Source organism: Mangifera indica, chromosome 8 (assembly GCF_011075055.1).
Source record: "Mangifera indica cultivar Alphonso chromosome 8, CATAS_Mindica_2.1, whole genome shotgun sequence".
In the NCBI taxonomy this organism is placed as follows: Eukaryota; Viridiplantae; Streptophyta; class Magnoliopsida; order Sapindales; family Anacardiaceae; genus Mangifera; species Mangifera indica.
Genome location: NC_058144.1, coordinates 6704441 through 6720201, shown reverse-complemented (window position 1 = coordinate 6720201; position 15761 = coordinate 6704441). Strand labels below are relative to the sequence as shown.

Here is a 15761-nt window from a genome sequence, read left to right as displayed (position 1 = left end):
AAACTTAGAGAAAAAATAAACAATGTTTTATTATTTTTAATATATTATTAATTAAATAGCGATTTTATTTTTAGGGTTAATTATTTCTATAAATTTTAATCGTTTATAAGTGAAAGTTTTGAATTTTTAATAGTTAACAAGTGAAAAGTTAGGTTTGCATCAAATCTTGGATGGAAATATGTCTTTTGGCCTTTTTTTATTAATATTAGATTTACATATACTAATCAATGACTATCGAAAGGCCTAAAAAAGTAAGTATTTTCTATTTAAATTGTACTAAATCTAGAAATTTTTATTTTAAAAGCCAAAAAAGAGATTTTTTAACATTTTGTACAAAATCAAACTGGTTTTTAAAATGTATAAGTATTATATAATTAATAAGTAAAAATAAATAAATTATTTTTTTCTATTAACTTTAAAATTTATCACATATATCCTTATTTTCAATTAAAAAAAATCAAATTCTAACTATAAATTCAATTAGTTCTTAATTCGTAATCAAATTAAGACTGGAATCATTTTAACGTTGCATGATTTCATTAAAATCACATCAATCGCATAGAATGATTCCCTTGAAATTGTATAATATCGATACGAATTTAGTTAAATTTGTACTTTTCGAATGTAATTTCAATCATCATTTATAACTTTACATCCACTGTTTTATGTTTTAAAATTTACTTTTGAAACAATATAAAAGGACTTTTTATTAATAACTTAAAAATATTACTTGGAGAATCTATACCATTGATCTAAATATATTTAGCATTATAGAAATTTGTCTGATGAACCATCCCTGATAAAATATTACCTTCTTGTAAAATTATCTCTCTGTGTCCAATAATAAATGGAGTGACATATTTGATTTATTCCTTGATAATTATGAGCGCTGGGATGTGTTGCTAATGAATATCAACCAAAACCTGTATGCTACGCTCGTTCTTCAAGTCCAAGTTCCAGTCGTAGAGTGTGATTGAGATCATTTGCTGTCGACCCAACAAATTGAATTGGACCTGATCAGATTCAAAAGCCAGATATTCAGCTGATTCAATCAAGCACGTTCAATGACCAGTTGACTTGGTTCAATTCAAGTTTCTGAGTAATATATAGTGACTATGTGCAAGAAGAAACAAGGCTACCATAATAAAAAATCTTTAGTGGTTTTTCAGAAAACCATTGTTCAATCCATCTAAGATGTTCAAGTGAAAGTCGCATCATAAAAGAAGGAAGCTGCGAAGATTATATGAATGATACCTGGACTGATATATCGATTCTTGAGGGTCCAGCCATCTCGCAAAGAAGCAAATTTCTTGAATGGTGCTCCTGATACATTGACAATGCAACAAAACAATAAATTTATTGGCTGTCCTGTCCAGGAGGAGCGTTGGGTGCGTGGAACATCGTCATGTTCTGATTGCAGCAGCCCAGGCAGGCACTCCTCAAGGGGTATTCTGATACTACTTAATGTCAATTTCATTGTGCAATGAAAGCAATACAACTGATAAAAAGGAATGTTACCTTCCAGTTCCACCATTGCCTTCTTAATCACAGGCTTGAACTTCCCTGAGACAGAAATAAAACAGAGTTTATAATTAGGTGCATATTGAAATATACAGGTACCAAGCGACTCAACTATTGAAATATACAGGTTTGTTATATGTTGACAAAGGGGAGAGTGGTGGAATACCACGTCTCCTCTCTACATCCATTAAGGAAGTCAATGCTGTTCCTCCAACCGTCCATTCTTCAACTGGAGCACCCAGATTTCCCACCTGTATGCCCAACAACTTATAAGGCATTAGACATCAGCACAAAATCACCAGGAAATGTAGCATTCCAAGAAACAAAATGTAAAGTAAAAGAAAAGAAAAGAAATGTAGAATGTAACTAAACAAGACAGACCGATGAAATCAATCCAGTCTTCCCGGAATGGAGGAGGGCTGCAGCAGCATAACCCAATGCATAGCAGTAATTGGCATCAAAGTTTGTTGGGAAGCCACATCTACCTTCATAACTGCATATTGAACAAATACAATGTTAGCTTTCGTAAACATTATGGAACAACCGATCCAAGAACTAACAAGATGTACAAGTTTTTGGTTACCCAAAGAAGTGAGATCGTCCTTGGAACTCTCCTTTATATGTACCATCCTGCTTCCTTTTATCCAATTCAGTTTCCACCATTTCGATTAGCATTTTTTCTGTTTCTATTTTGGCAACCTGCACATTCCCGTGTGGATCTCTTTCAAGCATTAGTTGCTTCTGAATAGCTTTAGGTAGCAACTCAAATAGCTCCCGTGATTGACTTTGAAGTTTCATTTTCCACATCCCAGCTTCATCAACAGCGTCTTGTGCTAAGATTTCATTCAGCTCTGCGATAAGTTGTTGTACCTGCAATAAGGGATAAAATACAAGCAACAGTGGATTAAATTATATGTGAAGAAGGTATATAGCAACAATGATCCGAATCACACCTCAGGGATGAAATCAATCAGGCCTTCAGGTATAAGTATAATGCCATAATTATAACCAAGTTCTGCACGTTTACAGATCACATCAGTTATATAATCTGTAACATTCTTCAGTGTTTGCTTCTTGGCAGCAACCTTCATCAAGAGACAATCTTGTCAAAGCCAACAAAAGTTGGAGAATTCATAATGATGAAAACATAATGAACTGATCTCTGAGTTCTATTTCATATAGAAAAATATTACCAACAAACCTACGGCACACATGTGGTCTACAAAAATGAAATCAATATAGACATTAGGAGGTTACCTCTTCCCCAATAATCGCAATATTTGGATGAGTTTGCAAAGCACACTCCAATGTTATATGAGAAGCTGCGCGACCCATAAGCCTCACAACTGTGGATATGAATAATGCAGCAAATATTCAAATAAGTGAAATTTAAAAAAAAAAAACTGAATTAACTTCATCAATAATATGAAACTTACATTTACATCCCAAATAACTTACGAATTGATAAGCTCAATATGAAATCCAGATTCTAGTTACTACTATTGCTATCCACATATATCAAATATATTGTTACTTCCAAAGTAGCACGGAAACTTATAATGGGGTGCGTTTCCACGTTTCAGAAACATTTCCATTTCCGAAACTCTTTGAAACTTATAGGAAACGTTTCAAGTCATTTCAAAATTTTCGAAAAATTTTGAAACACGTTTCTTTTAAAAGAAAAATTGTAAAATCGATTAAACACATATCTTTTATATTTTCAAACCGAAAATGTCTTTAAATCTCATATTGAATTCATCTCATCTCTACTCTTTAATATGTTACTCATCTCTTCCCTAATATATCATATAAATTGGTGTGTATTATTGTTTTTTTCTTAAATATTTACGTGTGTTTGCTCAAGAACAATTTACAATAGATTCTATGATTCTATTTTTTTATAGTATTTTTTCTCTCCATTTTTTTTTAATTATTTATTTTTATATTATATAAGTTTATGTATTTTTGTTATAAAAAATTTAATATTTATAAAAAAAAAAAAAAACTCTTAGATTTTTCATATTTATAAGTTTCTCCATGCATCTGTTTCCTATATTTTTTAAAAAATGCATTTCCACGTTTCCGTTTCCACGTTTTCACGTTTCTCCGTTTTCATTTCTGTGCTACATAGGTTACTTCTAAAGCCTTGCAATTTTTTCGTATTTGCATTGTTAAGTTTTAAAGAGGCAGAAAACATAAAGCATGACTGAATTTGGTAGATTTATAATAGTACTCACAGTGATAGTATTTTCCAGTAGAACGAGCATCTATCATCACATTTCCAATAAGTTCTGCATATATCTGCTCCAGAATTATAGGTTAAACCTGCCTAAATTAGGACATGTCTTTGCAAGGATTTACATTAAGCTCACTTTTTTCTCAGTATATAGAAACTAACAATCAAAAAAAGAAAAAATCTAGAGTGAAAATTTAAAAAAAAAAAAAAACACATATTACTGACCTTGCATGCAGTGTCAAATCCAAAACTTGTGGGAACTTCTTTGCATTTTAAATCACCATCAATGGTCTTTGGGCATCCAATGACCCTTGTCTTCATCTTTTTACTCCTGAAAATTTTTGGTAATTCAACCAAAATAATGGAGTCAACAGAGCAACATAAGATTACAGATCATGTCAGTAGACTGTACCTAAAGTTTTCAGCAAGGAGACAGGCGTTCGTGTTTGAGTCATCCCCACCAATGACAACTAGTCCATCCAAATCAAGCTTCACTACCGTTTCCTCAGTTTGCTTAAGCTGAAACTCGTGATGATCATGCAAAATTAGGCAGATTAAATCAAGTAATGTTATGTTTTTCCCACAATGTCAACAAGACATTAAGCAGTACTGGGGTACCTGTTCTGGGGTTTCAATTTTGTCTCTGCCGCTACAAATCATATCAAAGCCACCCTGTAAGATTCTACATTACATAAATGCAAATCCCCAAGCAAGAAGTTTATACCATGAATAGGCAGGTTTATAAATGCTGAATAATTCTCAATGCAACTTCATAGAAATCAGTAATTGATGACAGTATTATAACAATGACTCTATAAAGCCTCACCTGGTTTCTATATGGGTAAATAAAATCAACAGACAGCTCAACATATTTGCACTTCATGATCCCTGCAGGGCCACCCTTAAACCCGTAAAGCTTGCTTCCATTGGCCCGTTCCTGCAAATAATCTAACCAAAATAGGAAACAATCATTTTCAAAAAGAAAAAAAATTACAAAACGAAAATAAGTAAACTAGTTAAGAAAAAAAAAAAAAAAAACTCTCACCAAAAATCCCACATATAACATTGTGGCCACCAGGAGCCTGCCCTCCTGAAAATACAACTCCAATGGTCAAACTCTTGCTCTCCAGGCCGCTCCCCTTATTAGGATCAACTTTGATCAGCTTTGCTGATGGCTGTCCAAACAAGTTTGGAAACAACTTCGCTATCTCCTCTGTAGTCATATGTTGTATTTCATATTAAAATTTCAAAATACTTTTATTTTACCACAAGTTCATAGATTTGAAGTTAGAATTACGACATTTCATTTAATTTTTACTCTTTCATTTACAATAAACACATCTCTTGTTTTAATGAAGAAAAAAATTACGTTCATTATTATTTTTATAGCTTGTGTTGTATACAACCATGGCCTAACAATCATACTTCCAATATAAAAGGAGCCCCATGAACCCTGTCAAAGGTGCTCTTTACTAAATCTTACAAAAATATCAAAACTATATGCTTATTGATCCACTTATCCGCCATGATATGATTCAAAAGAGACAATTAACCTTCGCGTCTTTGTGAGCACACACAAATTGATTACGTACAATCAATTTCTTTACGTGAAGCATGTGCATATGAATACTACTATATGTATTATGGATGTATATAAGAACTAATGAACACGGTATCGGTGACTGTACCAGGGTTGCCGGCGGCGGAGCTAGGAGGACCGTCGACAATGTGGAAAGAGTTTTTGAGAACAGACGGGAGAGATAGAGGGACATTTAGTCTCCTAATTTGGAGTTCACTGTATATGGAGATTAGACGGCCAGGTTCATCGTTTTTGACCTTGGCGACACCGTATAACATGGCGGTGGTGAGATGATCGACGTGAAAAGAGTGTAAGAAGGACGGAGAAAGGACAGGGAGACAAAGATCGGTGTTGTGTTTGACTGGTTGCTGTCTTGTGACTTGCTCTTCTTTATAAGTAGTTCTGTTTTGTTCTGTCTGGTTGGGCACTCGGGCAGGCGTTCTCTCAGAGTTCGTTAACAACAAGGGTAAAAAGGGCATTGCAACAAAGCAGATTCCGCCAATCTTCGGGCTACTTTTGTTGGTAGAATTGGATGGAGAAAAACGCTCAGGCTCAGCTTGAATTAAACGCTGTCGTTTTCATACTTGAGTATTGGGCGCACATAGTCATTTCACCTAACAAGTTGCCCACTGAATACTTGTTCCCTCCCACAAAGCGGTTTCCAAAACCATTGGTTGATATCAAAGTGACTTTTCCAACAAAAACATTTTTTATTAAAAATAGCATGCGCGTCTTTTAAAAATTGTTTATTTAATAATTGTAAGACATAAAGCAAAAGTCAAACTTGACAACAAAATACCAAAAAGTCATCGCAACTTCGAGAATCAGACTAATAAAATGACAAGTGGATGAATCATTTTTAACCTTAAAATACGGAACAAAAGACTCCTCATAGAAATTGAAAACATCAAAAAATCTAGATTTCTGACCAAGTGGGATAGATCTGTCCATAGAGAGGACTTAAATAACAAGCACCACGTATACCCTACTCTATGGTGCCTTAATCAATTAGTCTATTCAATAGAAATTTTCACACGGTTTAAACTGAACCCGGTTTCATTCTCATGTTTCCTTTCAGTCAAACTAACATTGGGTCGGAATTGGCCTTAGCCTGTCTTGAAAAAGTAAACCACGTTTTATCATTAGATTTAAAATTTTATTTATTTAATATAATTAATTTAATTTGAAAAAACAATTTGATTTAGTTAAGATTTCTACGTTATAATAATTAAGATGAATATGACTCTTACAAAAAAAAACCCGACACAAGTGAAACTTGCCATTAGCCTATGTTTAAAACAGGATACAAACTTCGGTAATAAAATAAATATTTTTTCAAAATCAACCCTCGCTCACTACCATATGGTGGGGCCCAGAAAAAGATGCTTAAAGTACAAACTGATTGTCGTTACTTACGCCAGGGTACTGAATAGCAACAACACTACACCTCCATCTCCGGTTTTCCTTCTGTAGTCCAATTATTGTCCATGTCTTGAAGCTCTGTCTCGCCAGAGTTACTACCCTTAAAATTCTGCTGCATTTTGTACTGATGTCTCATTGCAAAAACGAGAAAGACCAAGAAATTTATAACTCCTAATACCGCCAGCAGGAAGTAGAAGTTTTCTAACTTGGCTGTATTCAAATTGCTTCTTAGCCATCGCTTCTTTGTTACTTTGTCTACAAGAGACACCAACAAACTACTCACAAACATCCCCATTGAAATGGCGCTTAGAAATAGCCCTGTGCTCATTGATTTCATCCTCTCTGGTGCCTCCCTGATGAAGAACTCAAGTTGTCCAACGTAAACAAAAGCTTCTCCAACACCTACCAGAAAGAATTGAGGGACTAACCAGAAAGCACTTATTTTTATGTGTTTATGAACAAAACTTCCCCTTCTTTCTTTTTCAATAATGGCAGAAACCACCATAGCTATTACTGAAAAAACGAGTCCAATGCCAACCCTCTGAAGACTTGTCATGCCTTGGACATTGTGGGTGATTTTTCGAGCCAGGGGAACAAAGATTCTTTCGTTCAATGAAGTAAAGAGGAGAATAGTGATGAATAGAAAAGCTGATAAAGAGCCAGAAGGGACAATGAATGAGCCAATTTTGCGGTCCATGAAGGTAGCTTGTTCCACAGTGAAGGTTGTCATTTGAGAGTAAACTGTCCAGAAAAGGATACATGTAGACCAAACTGGAATGAGTTTAATTACCATTTTCACCTCTTCAACTTGAGTCACAGTCGAAACTATCCAAGGATCAGTTTTGTTTTCATTAGCAGCCTTATCTTGGCTCAAAATTGCAGCCTTGTCAAGGCACCTAAACAATATCACAAGGTAGACATTTTTAAGTTTCAGGAAAATTTACTATAAGCAAAAGAAGTGCATGCTAGCTCTGTTGTTGAACTTGTTGTAAATTGTATACTTAAGATTAAATTGTTCTAAACTTGGCACTCACTTTAATCTTTCAGTGTGGGGAACCTTGGCATTGTGGTACTCATTCAAAAGGCTGGGATGAAAAGGATTAGGTTGAGTCCTGTTCTTCCAAGCTAAGAGTAGCACCCTCCAAATGACAGTTAAAGGGCTGCCTTGAGGCTTCTTGAAACGGTACCGCTGTGTGCCGCATAGCAGTACAGCTACTGCAATCACCATTGTGCCTGCTGAAACGCCATATCCCCAACCTCTTCCTACATTATCTTGCACATACACCAACACTATCACAGCAAACAATGATCCAATGCTGATGACAAAATAGAACCTATTGAAGAAGAAAATCATGGCCTTCTCCTCCTTGGGGTCTGATGTGTCAAATTGGTCAGAACCAAAGCCTGAGACATTCGATTTTATGCCGCCACCACCAAGTGCTATGGTGTAAAGAGCTGCATAGAGCATAGCCAGTTGCCGACCATTGGCCACAATGCACTCATTGTGCTGTCTTCTGTAGTCATTACAGGGAGGAGGAATCATGCTAGGAATGCTTGTGGCCAAGGTTAACAAAGTCACCCCCTGTTGCAAGATTAACAATATAAAACAGCCACAGACCACTCAATCTCATTTCTCGCTAATTAATAATTTGTGCAAGATAATATTTGATGGCATGGTACCAATTGCTTATATGAGATGAAATTCCAGATTTGCCTTTTAGATGGCCTAATTCATTTATCAGTTTTGAAGCAATTTAAATTGGTTAATTAATGAATCAAATCTTACCACTGCAGTTATGGAAGCAAAGATTGCAACCGTCAAGTAGCGGCCAAGTTTGGCATCCGCTAGGAACCCACCAAGGAGTCCAAGAAGGTTGAGAGTTCCCAGGAAGTTGGTAACAATAGTTGCAGATTTTGCAGAAGTTAAATGCAAGTCTCCAACTAGGTATGTAACCAAGTTCATTGCTATGCCCATAACACATATCCTCTCTGACAGCTCAGTTCCTGCAACAAAAGTTTGATTTATTTAACTTTATATAAATATATATATATATAAAACACATCGGTTCATGTTACTTAAAATTTAAGCACCTAAGATGAGTCCTGCAGCAAGCCATCCACCAGTTTTGGACTTGTCCACAGGATTCCCTCTAAAATCAACTGCAGCTTCTTCATTTGCTCCATCTTTTTCTCCATGGGATGAAACCAGAACCTAGTAAACATAAAATCATGAACAACATAAGTAGTATTGAAGGATGCAAATTATGAAGAACTTGTTAGAAGCACTTACCATTTTTAAGTTGGGGGGATGAAAAAAAGAGAAAGAATGAGAAGTGATTGTATCCAAACTTTTATAAAGAAGAGATTCAATGCATGTGCATGATCAGAGTTGAAAAGGATGGACCGCCAGTACCCTCCTATGGTCACTCTCCACATGTTATAAGTGAACGGTAGCTCGAGTGTAGGAATTTTTTGTCTCTTCTTTCGGTTCAATGTTGGAACCATTATCGTTCTTTTCTGATTAATCGTTATCATATGAAAAACACTTGTCCAGATAATATTTAAGGAATCCATCTGTCGCCCTGCACCTCCAACTTGCAATTTTTGCTTATCTTCTTAGTTCTTACCACTTCGATACAAGTGGGTAGCTTGAAGGTCTGAGATTTTGAGCGACACTAAATTTTTGACTTATTTAGTTATTAATTTAAAGTTCATTTTCGGTTCTGTGATCTTCTAGCACTTTTGAGAAATCTTAAGATGCACTATTCCAAAACTTCTGGGTCCAAGAGGGAAGAAAAAGGTTTAAAGCTAATTGATTGATCTGTGTGTTCGTGATAATAATGGAATGAATGGGGCCAAGAGAATTCAATTATGGCATTGACCAAAACAAAATCGTGTAGAGTTAAAATTTTCTTTCTTCATGTTGGCAAGCAATTCTGCCAACTTTGCAATTAGGTAGGATTTGATAGCATCACAGAAAGTATTAATAGTTATGGTTATCGCAGCCGACAGTATAAATAGTTAGGATTGAAGAAATCTGTACATGTATTGGAATCTATATTCTAAATTAATGCATTAATTTCTGTTAAATTTGAGATTTTTTCAGTTTAACCAGCTTTTACATTGTAATTAAAGGTAACTTTCCAAAGTGCTTTAAAAAAGGGATATATTATAATAAAATTATGTGTATTTATTTTAAATATATATACATATTTATATATATTATCACATAACTAATTAATTTTAAATTAAAAATAAATTAATATTTAATTATATTATAATATATATATAATTATATGTTAGTATTGTTTTATTTGATGATATTTTCGGTTGTCACAAAAGTATAATTTGAAAATGAAGCTTCACTCAAATTAATCAAATCATATTTCTGTTTGAAAAAGCATGAATGAAGATGTCAGTGCTGGGATTTGGTGAGAAGATGATCTTATGGCTGTAAGGGTTTTGTTTTGTAGTCCAACTTTAAAAAGAAACCAAGTGAAATGGAGAAAGTGCCAAAGAGATAATGTCCCATTGAGTGTGTAATGTAACCAAAAGGAAAGAATATAACAGTACATGAATTCATGCGTCGTCATTTTCGATTTGTCCAAACTGTTGTAGCTTTCATGGTGATATCAAATGGTCTGAAAGAGATCGTTGGAATATTAACTTTCCCTTCCACTTCAAATATATTCATCTTCCATTAAGTAGACTACAATCTTGATCTACTTCTATAGAAATCTGTATATACAGAATAGCTCTTACCACAACCTTTTTCTATGGTTCCCATTCAGCTAACAGTAAGCGCTAACGTCACACATCGTTTTATATCTTAACAGGAAAAAGATTAGAATCCAAATCCACTTAATTTTCTTGGAATATTTGCTGCTAGCTAGTGCTAGTTATCTAACTGGGCTCACAATTGTTTTGAACCAAACACCGCCTGCTTCTGATATATGTTAGAGACCCACCATGGATACCATCTTTCCCGGTAAAGTTGGCGGGTTCATAGTTCATTGGTGAAAATTGCTTTTACAACGTGGATTTCCTTTCTGCCTTTCTTTCCACCCGACATATTTTAATTTAAAAACGAACGAACGAACGAAGGATAGTAATGAATCCCCAAACATAGTGGAATATCTTTGACTTCGTCAACGAGGTCACGAAAATGACAAATGTGAATTTGTTTAATCTATAGAAATAATAGTACAACGTGTTACTGCTGATATGAGGTTAATTTATCCATAATTCTTAATTTGGATTCATAGTTGAAATCTGGGACTGGGTCCTAAATTTTTCTTAATTGGACATGGGCCTTTAACACACTTGAGCCTGGAACAAGAGTGAGCTCTATGAAGGAAAGCCTTTTAATTCTCCTACACACACATACTGGGAGGTGGCGTTTAAAACAAGTCCCAGTCAGCCCAAATTTTAGTAATGACAGTGATCATGAATTACTTATTAAAATAGTCAAATGATCAGAGGGCTTTGAGGAGCTGTATGAACATGTATCTACTCTAATCTCAATTATTTTTTACATTGAGAGCAGCCTTTTCCTTGCGGCCCTTCCCATTTTGTTTGCTTTAGTTTGAATTAAGGACATCACAACAACGCAATGATAGAAAAACAAAGAGAATAAGCCACAGTTGTGAGCTTTGCACTATTAACACTCGAGAAAGATAACATATAAAAAAAAAAAAACAATACAAATAGAGGCTTGAACACTTTAGTTCAGCCATAGAAACAGTAAATAAAAAAGACAAAACAAAAACCCTTTACAAAATTCAATGCTTTATCTATATTCCCCATGTAATATTATAGTATAAATTTCTTATTACTAATAAGAAGCGAGCAAAGTTTGCGGAGGATTTTGGTGCTCTAATTGTGACAACTTAGCAAAAACTCCCACCAATGGTGCTGTATTGTATGTGCAGGCCTCGGTCTGCATATAATTATCTCTTTGGTCCACGAAATCATCTTGACAATCGGGTCCTCCCACCAATGCCCCAACTAGAACATTGGGGTTAGGCTCCGGCCGGCTGTACCAATTATCGTAGCCCTGGGTGCACCCAATGAACCCCTTATTCTCTCTGTATGACACAATGGAGGCTCCTCTATGGTGCACCCTTGTGGGATATTTGGACCCATAACCCACTAAGTAGCTCATGTTCATTGGGTTAGACCCCAAGATGTAATCTACTTGAAATTTGGCGAAACTTAAGATCTCTTCATGATCCACTGTTCCTCCAGGGCAAATCAGCTTTTGATTTGAGTCAACGAGAAAATCTGAGTATATAGTGAGAAGAAACGCCGCCGTTGAAACATACTGCATGTTGTTCCATTGCCGAATATATAAGAGACCTCCGGGGGTCCGGTCAATATTGCTGCCATTGTTCTTGTTGAGGCATGAACATAAGTAGTACTCAGCCTTGGATCGGTACTGCTCAAGTATGTGACTGTGTTTCTTTTGCTTTTCCTCCGCCAGTAACTGTTAAATAAAAAGAAAAAAAAAAACAATTGTTTTAGAGGGAATTTTAAATTTTTGAAAAGTTGGGAGATATGATGGAAGGTATGGTGTCTGTTTTATGAATAGCAAAACAAAGGAGAAGATGGGACAATTGCATTCATTTATGGGGATGTTATTGCTGTGACCCAATTTTTGGAATAGTGGCCTAGGACCCTCATTGTATCTGCAGCATGTGTAACTATTGACAATTACAGCCAAACCCTAAACATCTTTTCACATTATAAGAGAAATTGAGCAAACGGATGTGGGTGTCTATAGTGAATAATAAAGTGTTTCTGTTTCACTATAAAGGTAACAATTGCATGGCAACCGTTCATTCTCTTCATTTTAACAATGGAACCCACTAAAAAATGAATACTAGAGCCACCATGTAGCTCTGCGATGTGATGTGCAATAACTGAAAGGCCAAAAGACTTATTCCCACCCAAGGTATAGTGAAACCCCAGTGTCACATTCCAATTTTCAAAAATTCAAACATCTACCCATGAGTCAAATTCTATTAAAAAAATCAATTAAGATTATAAGTAAAATCATTATTTTAATAATATTATTAAAAATATATATAATTTATTATTTTTTGTCTGAAGTTTTAAAAACTCACAAATTCACCCCTTCTAACAACTTTTTTAGGTTAAAAAAATCACATTCCCCCCCCCCCCCCCCCCCCCCTCCCCAAAACCTTGGTTTTGTTTTCTTCACCGTCGATCACCATCTCCAATGTCGGCAATGTCCTTTTTGTACCCTAAACCGTCATCAACTCCAATTGTATATTTCTCTATCCTTAATTGTCCTCTAGACAATTGTCTAAACATGTCATTATCCAAACGAATTTTTTGGATGACAAGTCTCTGATCATAAGAAGATTCATCTAATGTCGGACGAAGACAAATCATCTTCGTCTAACCAAAGAGACGAAGATGGACTCTTCGTCACTTCATCCGATGAAAACAATGATTGAAGAGAAAATATTGGTTAGCCTTGAAGATGATGGAAAGTCGACCAACTATCGAAGTGAAGATGTCATCGGAGGAGGAGAAAAATAGACTCTAAGGATGAAAATGTTAATTTTCAAACTTTGGGTGAGGGGGATTTTGTTAGTTTTTTAATAATTAGGAGGGAATATATTATAAATTTTTAATTTTTTAAATATTTTTATCAAATGATAGTTTTGTTTGTGATTCTAACTAAAATATTTAATAGATATTAGTTTATAGGTGGGTATTTGGATTTTTTTAAATTGAAGGTGGCACTTTAGAATTTAACTATACCTTAGGTGGGACATAGTGTTTTGGCTTAACTGAAATTATACTTTTTTCAGTGCAGACTTCCCAGCCACTGGATTCATATTTAAGCAGAGACGCTGCTGTTGAAGCACATACGTATTTGGTACTACTTCATCACTTTAATGCTTCCTGCACAGCATCAGATCCACATGGTTTTGTTCTTCTTGAGAACCTATTTGGCGTATTTTAAATGGCTTTGACGGGTACCTTAATTAAGGCTTACTCAATCAGTGAACACTTTATTCTAAAAAGTGAAAACGGCGTGATTTAAAGTTTACAATATGTATTATAATTTCAACGTTGAAGCCAGTGAAAGAGCAAAATCCATGATGAAAGATTTGAAAGATTAAAAACATGAAACCATTTAAATCCCAGATACGTCCCACCTTTTCCCTACTAAAAACCAACACAATACCGAGGAAATATGCAGGCAGTTTTGAAAATTACCTTTGAGGCCATAAGTTGAAGGCCAGCGTACTTAACATCCCAACTGAACTCTGTAATTGCCCAACCAATCCCACCAAAGCGATGAGCCTTGTTGATTACGTAGTCCAAGTAATTGTCACTGTCGGTGGCTTTGTACAGCCACATTGCCCCCCACAACAACTCATCCATGTACCCACTCACCGACGCATAGTAGCTCTTCACCACACCCACACTTGCATCATATCTTCCTCTATATTTATCACCAAATTCGAACAACTGCACCAACCCCGAAAAAAAAATGAACAAAATTAATTTACTTTTCGCTTAAGAAGTTAGTTATACCACTGAACTCACTTTAACAAAACGTACCAAATGTGTATATTATGCTTAACAGGAATCTACTCCAATTAGTTGAAAATGTCAAATGAAACCCTTAAGATCACGTCAATAATTTAATGTTACCTGCTGGGCATGGTGCAAGAGTAGGTGTGAGTAATATGGGTTTGTTTTCTTGAAGACTATTGAAGCAGCAGCCATGGCGGCAGCCGTTTCTCCGGCGAGATCCGACCCGGGATTGTTCTCGTCGATCTTGTAAGCGTGTCGTGATGTTGTCATGTCCTCCGGGCGTTGCCAGCAATAGTGATCGGTGTCTCCATCACCCACCTTTTAGCCAAACACAGAAATACCATCATGTTATAAATTAATTAATAATTCAAAAAAAAAATTAGAGTGCATTAAAGAGTAATTAAGTACCTCAGCCCATAGCAGATTTGGACTAGTGTGTGCCTTAATGAAATAATCTGTGCCCCATTTGATTGCCTCTAATGCATGCTCCAATTCGCCGGCTTCAGTGATCTGGTCTCGGAATTCAATGACACTCCACGAAAGCATTGTCACTGTGAAGGCCATCGGCAGCCCAAATTTTACATGGTCGCCAGCATCATAATACCCTCCAACCAAATCTACCTACACAAAAACACTTTAATCAGTTTCATCAAAATCATTCTGACTACTGACAGACATTGTGATTTTACTGACTCCTTGTTCTAAGCCGTCAGTGAGGCCGGAATGATCGCGCCAAGTGACACGTTGGTTGTACGGTAACCGACCAGAACGCTGAGATTCGAAATAGAGAAGACTCTTGGTTAAAGCATCAGCGTAGTCGAAAGCTGAAACTGTAGTTGCAGTTGTAGTGAAAACAGCAGTGAAGATATGAATCAAAAGAGGAAGAAGAAGAAGAAGAGAATTGCTAGGTAAAGCAAATCTTGGGATTATTTGAACGTTGTTGTTCTCCATTTGTTCTGTCCCTTCCCTCCTAAAGAAGCTGGCTTTTTAGGAGTGAAAGGGAGAGAGAGAGCTGATGATCTAACACTCTCTCACAGTGCCAGCCGTTTTTGTGTGGTTTGAACTTTGAACTGCGTCTTTATTCTATGTGCACGTGACTCTCACATGTGATGGAGAAATTTTCTTCTTTTTCTTCCGACCCAAGCGTGATTTATGCAATGTTTACTGCTTTTGTGGTGTTAATTTTGTGAAAAGAAGGTGAACTCCGACTCCAGGTTTCATGCATGTGGCCCAGGAGAAGTATAAAATCAAATTCCGTAAATTTATCACAATACGGTCATAATTTTTAAGGGAAATTTTTCGCTGCTGCAGACAAGATGTAAATTTAAAGGTGGCCCGAATATCAATGCTCATGATAAGATTCCAGTGATTATAGCCTTAGGAATGGAGATTGCTGACGCAAAACAACGGAAGATGCGCTCAAAA

General features: G+C 35.7%; 3 protein-coding genes across 4 annotated transcripts; all 3 read right to left on the bottom strand.

The window, feature by feature from the left end:
• Positions 1-681: 681 nt before the first annotated feature.
• LOC123222573 (pyrophosphate--fructose 6-phosphate 1-phosphotransferase subunit beta-like) lies at positions 682-5860 on the bottom strand. Of its 2 annotated transcripts, none has more exons than XM_044645415.1 (15): positions 5446-5856; positions 4803-4970; positions 4584-4705; positions 4376-4429; positions 4170-4276; positions 3983-4088; positions 3759-3822; positions 2779-2867; positions 2475-2606; positions 2105-2391; positions 1903-2014; positions 1688-1772; positions 1519-1563; positions 1255-1323; positions 682-1013 (listed from the first exon to the last, which is right to left on the bottom strand). In XM_044645415.1, exons 1-15 carry the CDS (start codon positions 5813-5815, stop codon positions 931-933), a joined length of 1893 nt encoding a protein of 630 aa, XP_044501350.1. In that variant the 5' UTR covers positions 5816-5856; the 3' UTR covers positions 682-930. The 2 variants fall into 2 exon arrangements, 1 of the variants encoding a protein (XP_044501350.1); XR_006503668.1 differs by having other exon boundaries at positions 1255-1451; positions 5446-5860.
• Positions 5861-6582: 722 nt separating this feature from the next.
• On the bottom strand, positions 6583-9336 carry LOC123222625 (protein NRT1/ PTR FAMILY 6.4). Its single transcript, XM_044645484.1, has 5 exons — positions 9049-9336; positions 8850-8970; positions 8545-8762; positions 7793-8340; positions 6583-7654 (listed from the first exon to the last, which is right to left on the bottom strand). The coding sequence occupies exons 1-5, from the start codon at positions 9049-9051 to the stop codon at positions 6778-6780; spliced, it is 1767 nt and encodes a 588-aa protein (XP_044501419.1). The 5' UTR covers positions 9052-9336; the 3' UTR covers positions 6583-6777.
• A 2035-nt stretch (positions 9337-11371) lies between these two features.
• Positions 11372-15402, bottom strand: LOC123223549 (endoglucanase 11-like). The gene is made up of 5 exons (XM_044646749.1): positions 15030-15402; positions 14745-14957; positions 14454-14654; positions 14013-14267; positions 11372-12243 (listed from the first exon to the last, which is right to left on the bottom strand). The coding sequence occupies exons 1-5, from the start codon at positions 15285-15287 to the stop codon at positions 11593-11595; spliced, it is 1578 nt and encodes a 525-aa protein (XP_044502684.1). The 5' UTR covers positions 15288-15402; the 3' UTR covers positions 11372-11592.
• Positions 15403-15761: the final 359 nt, after the last annotated feature.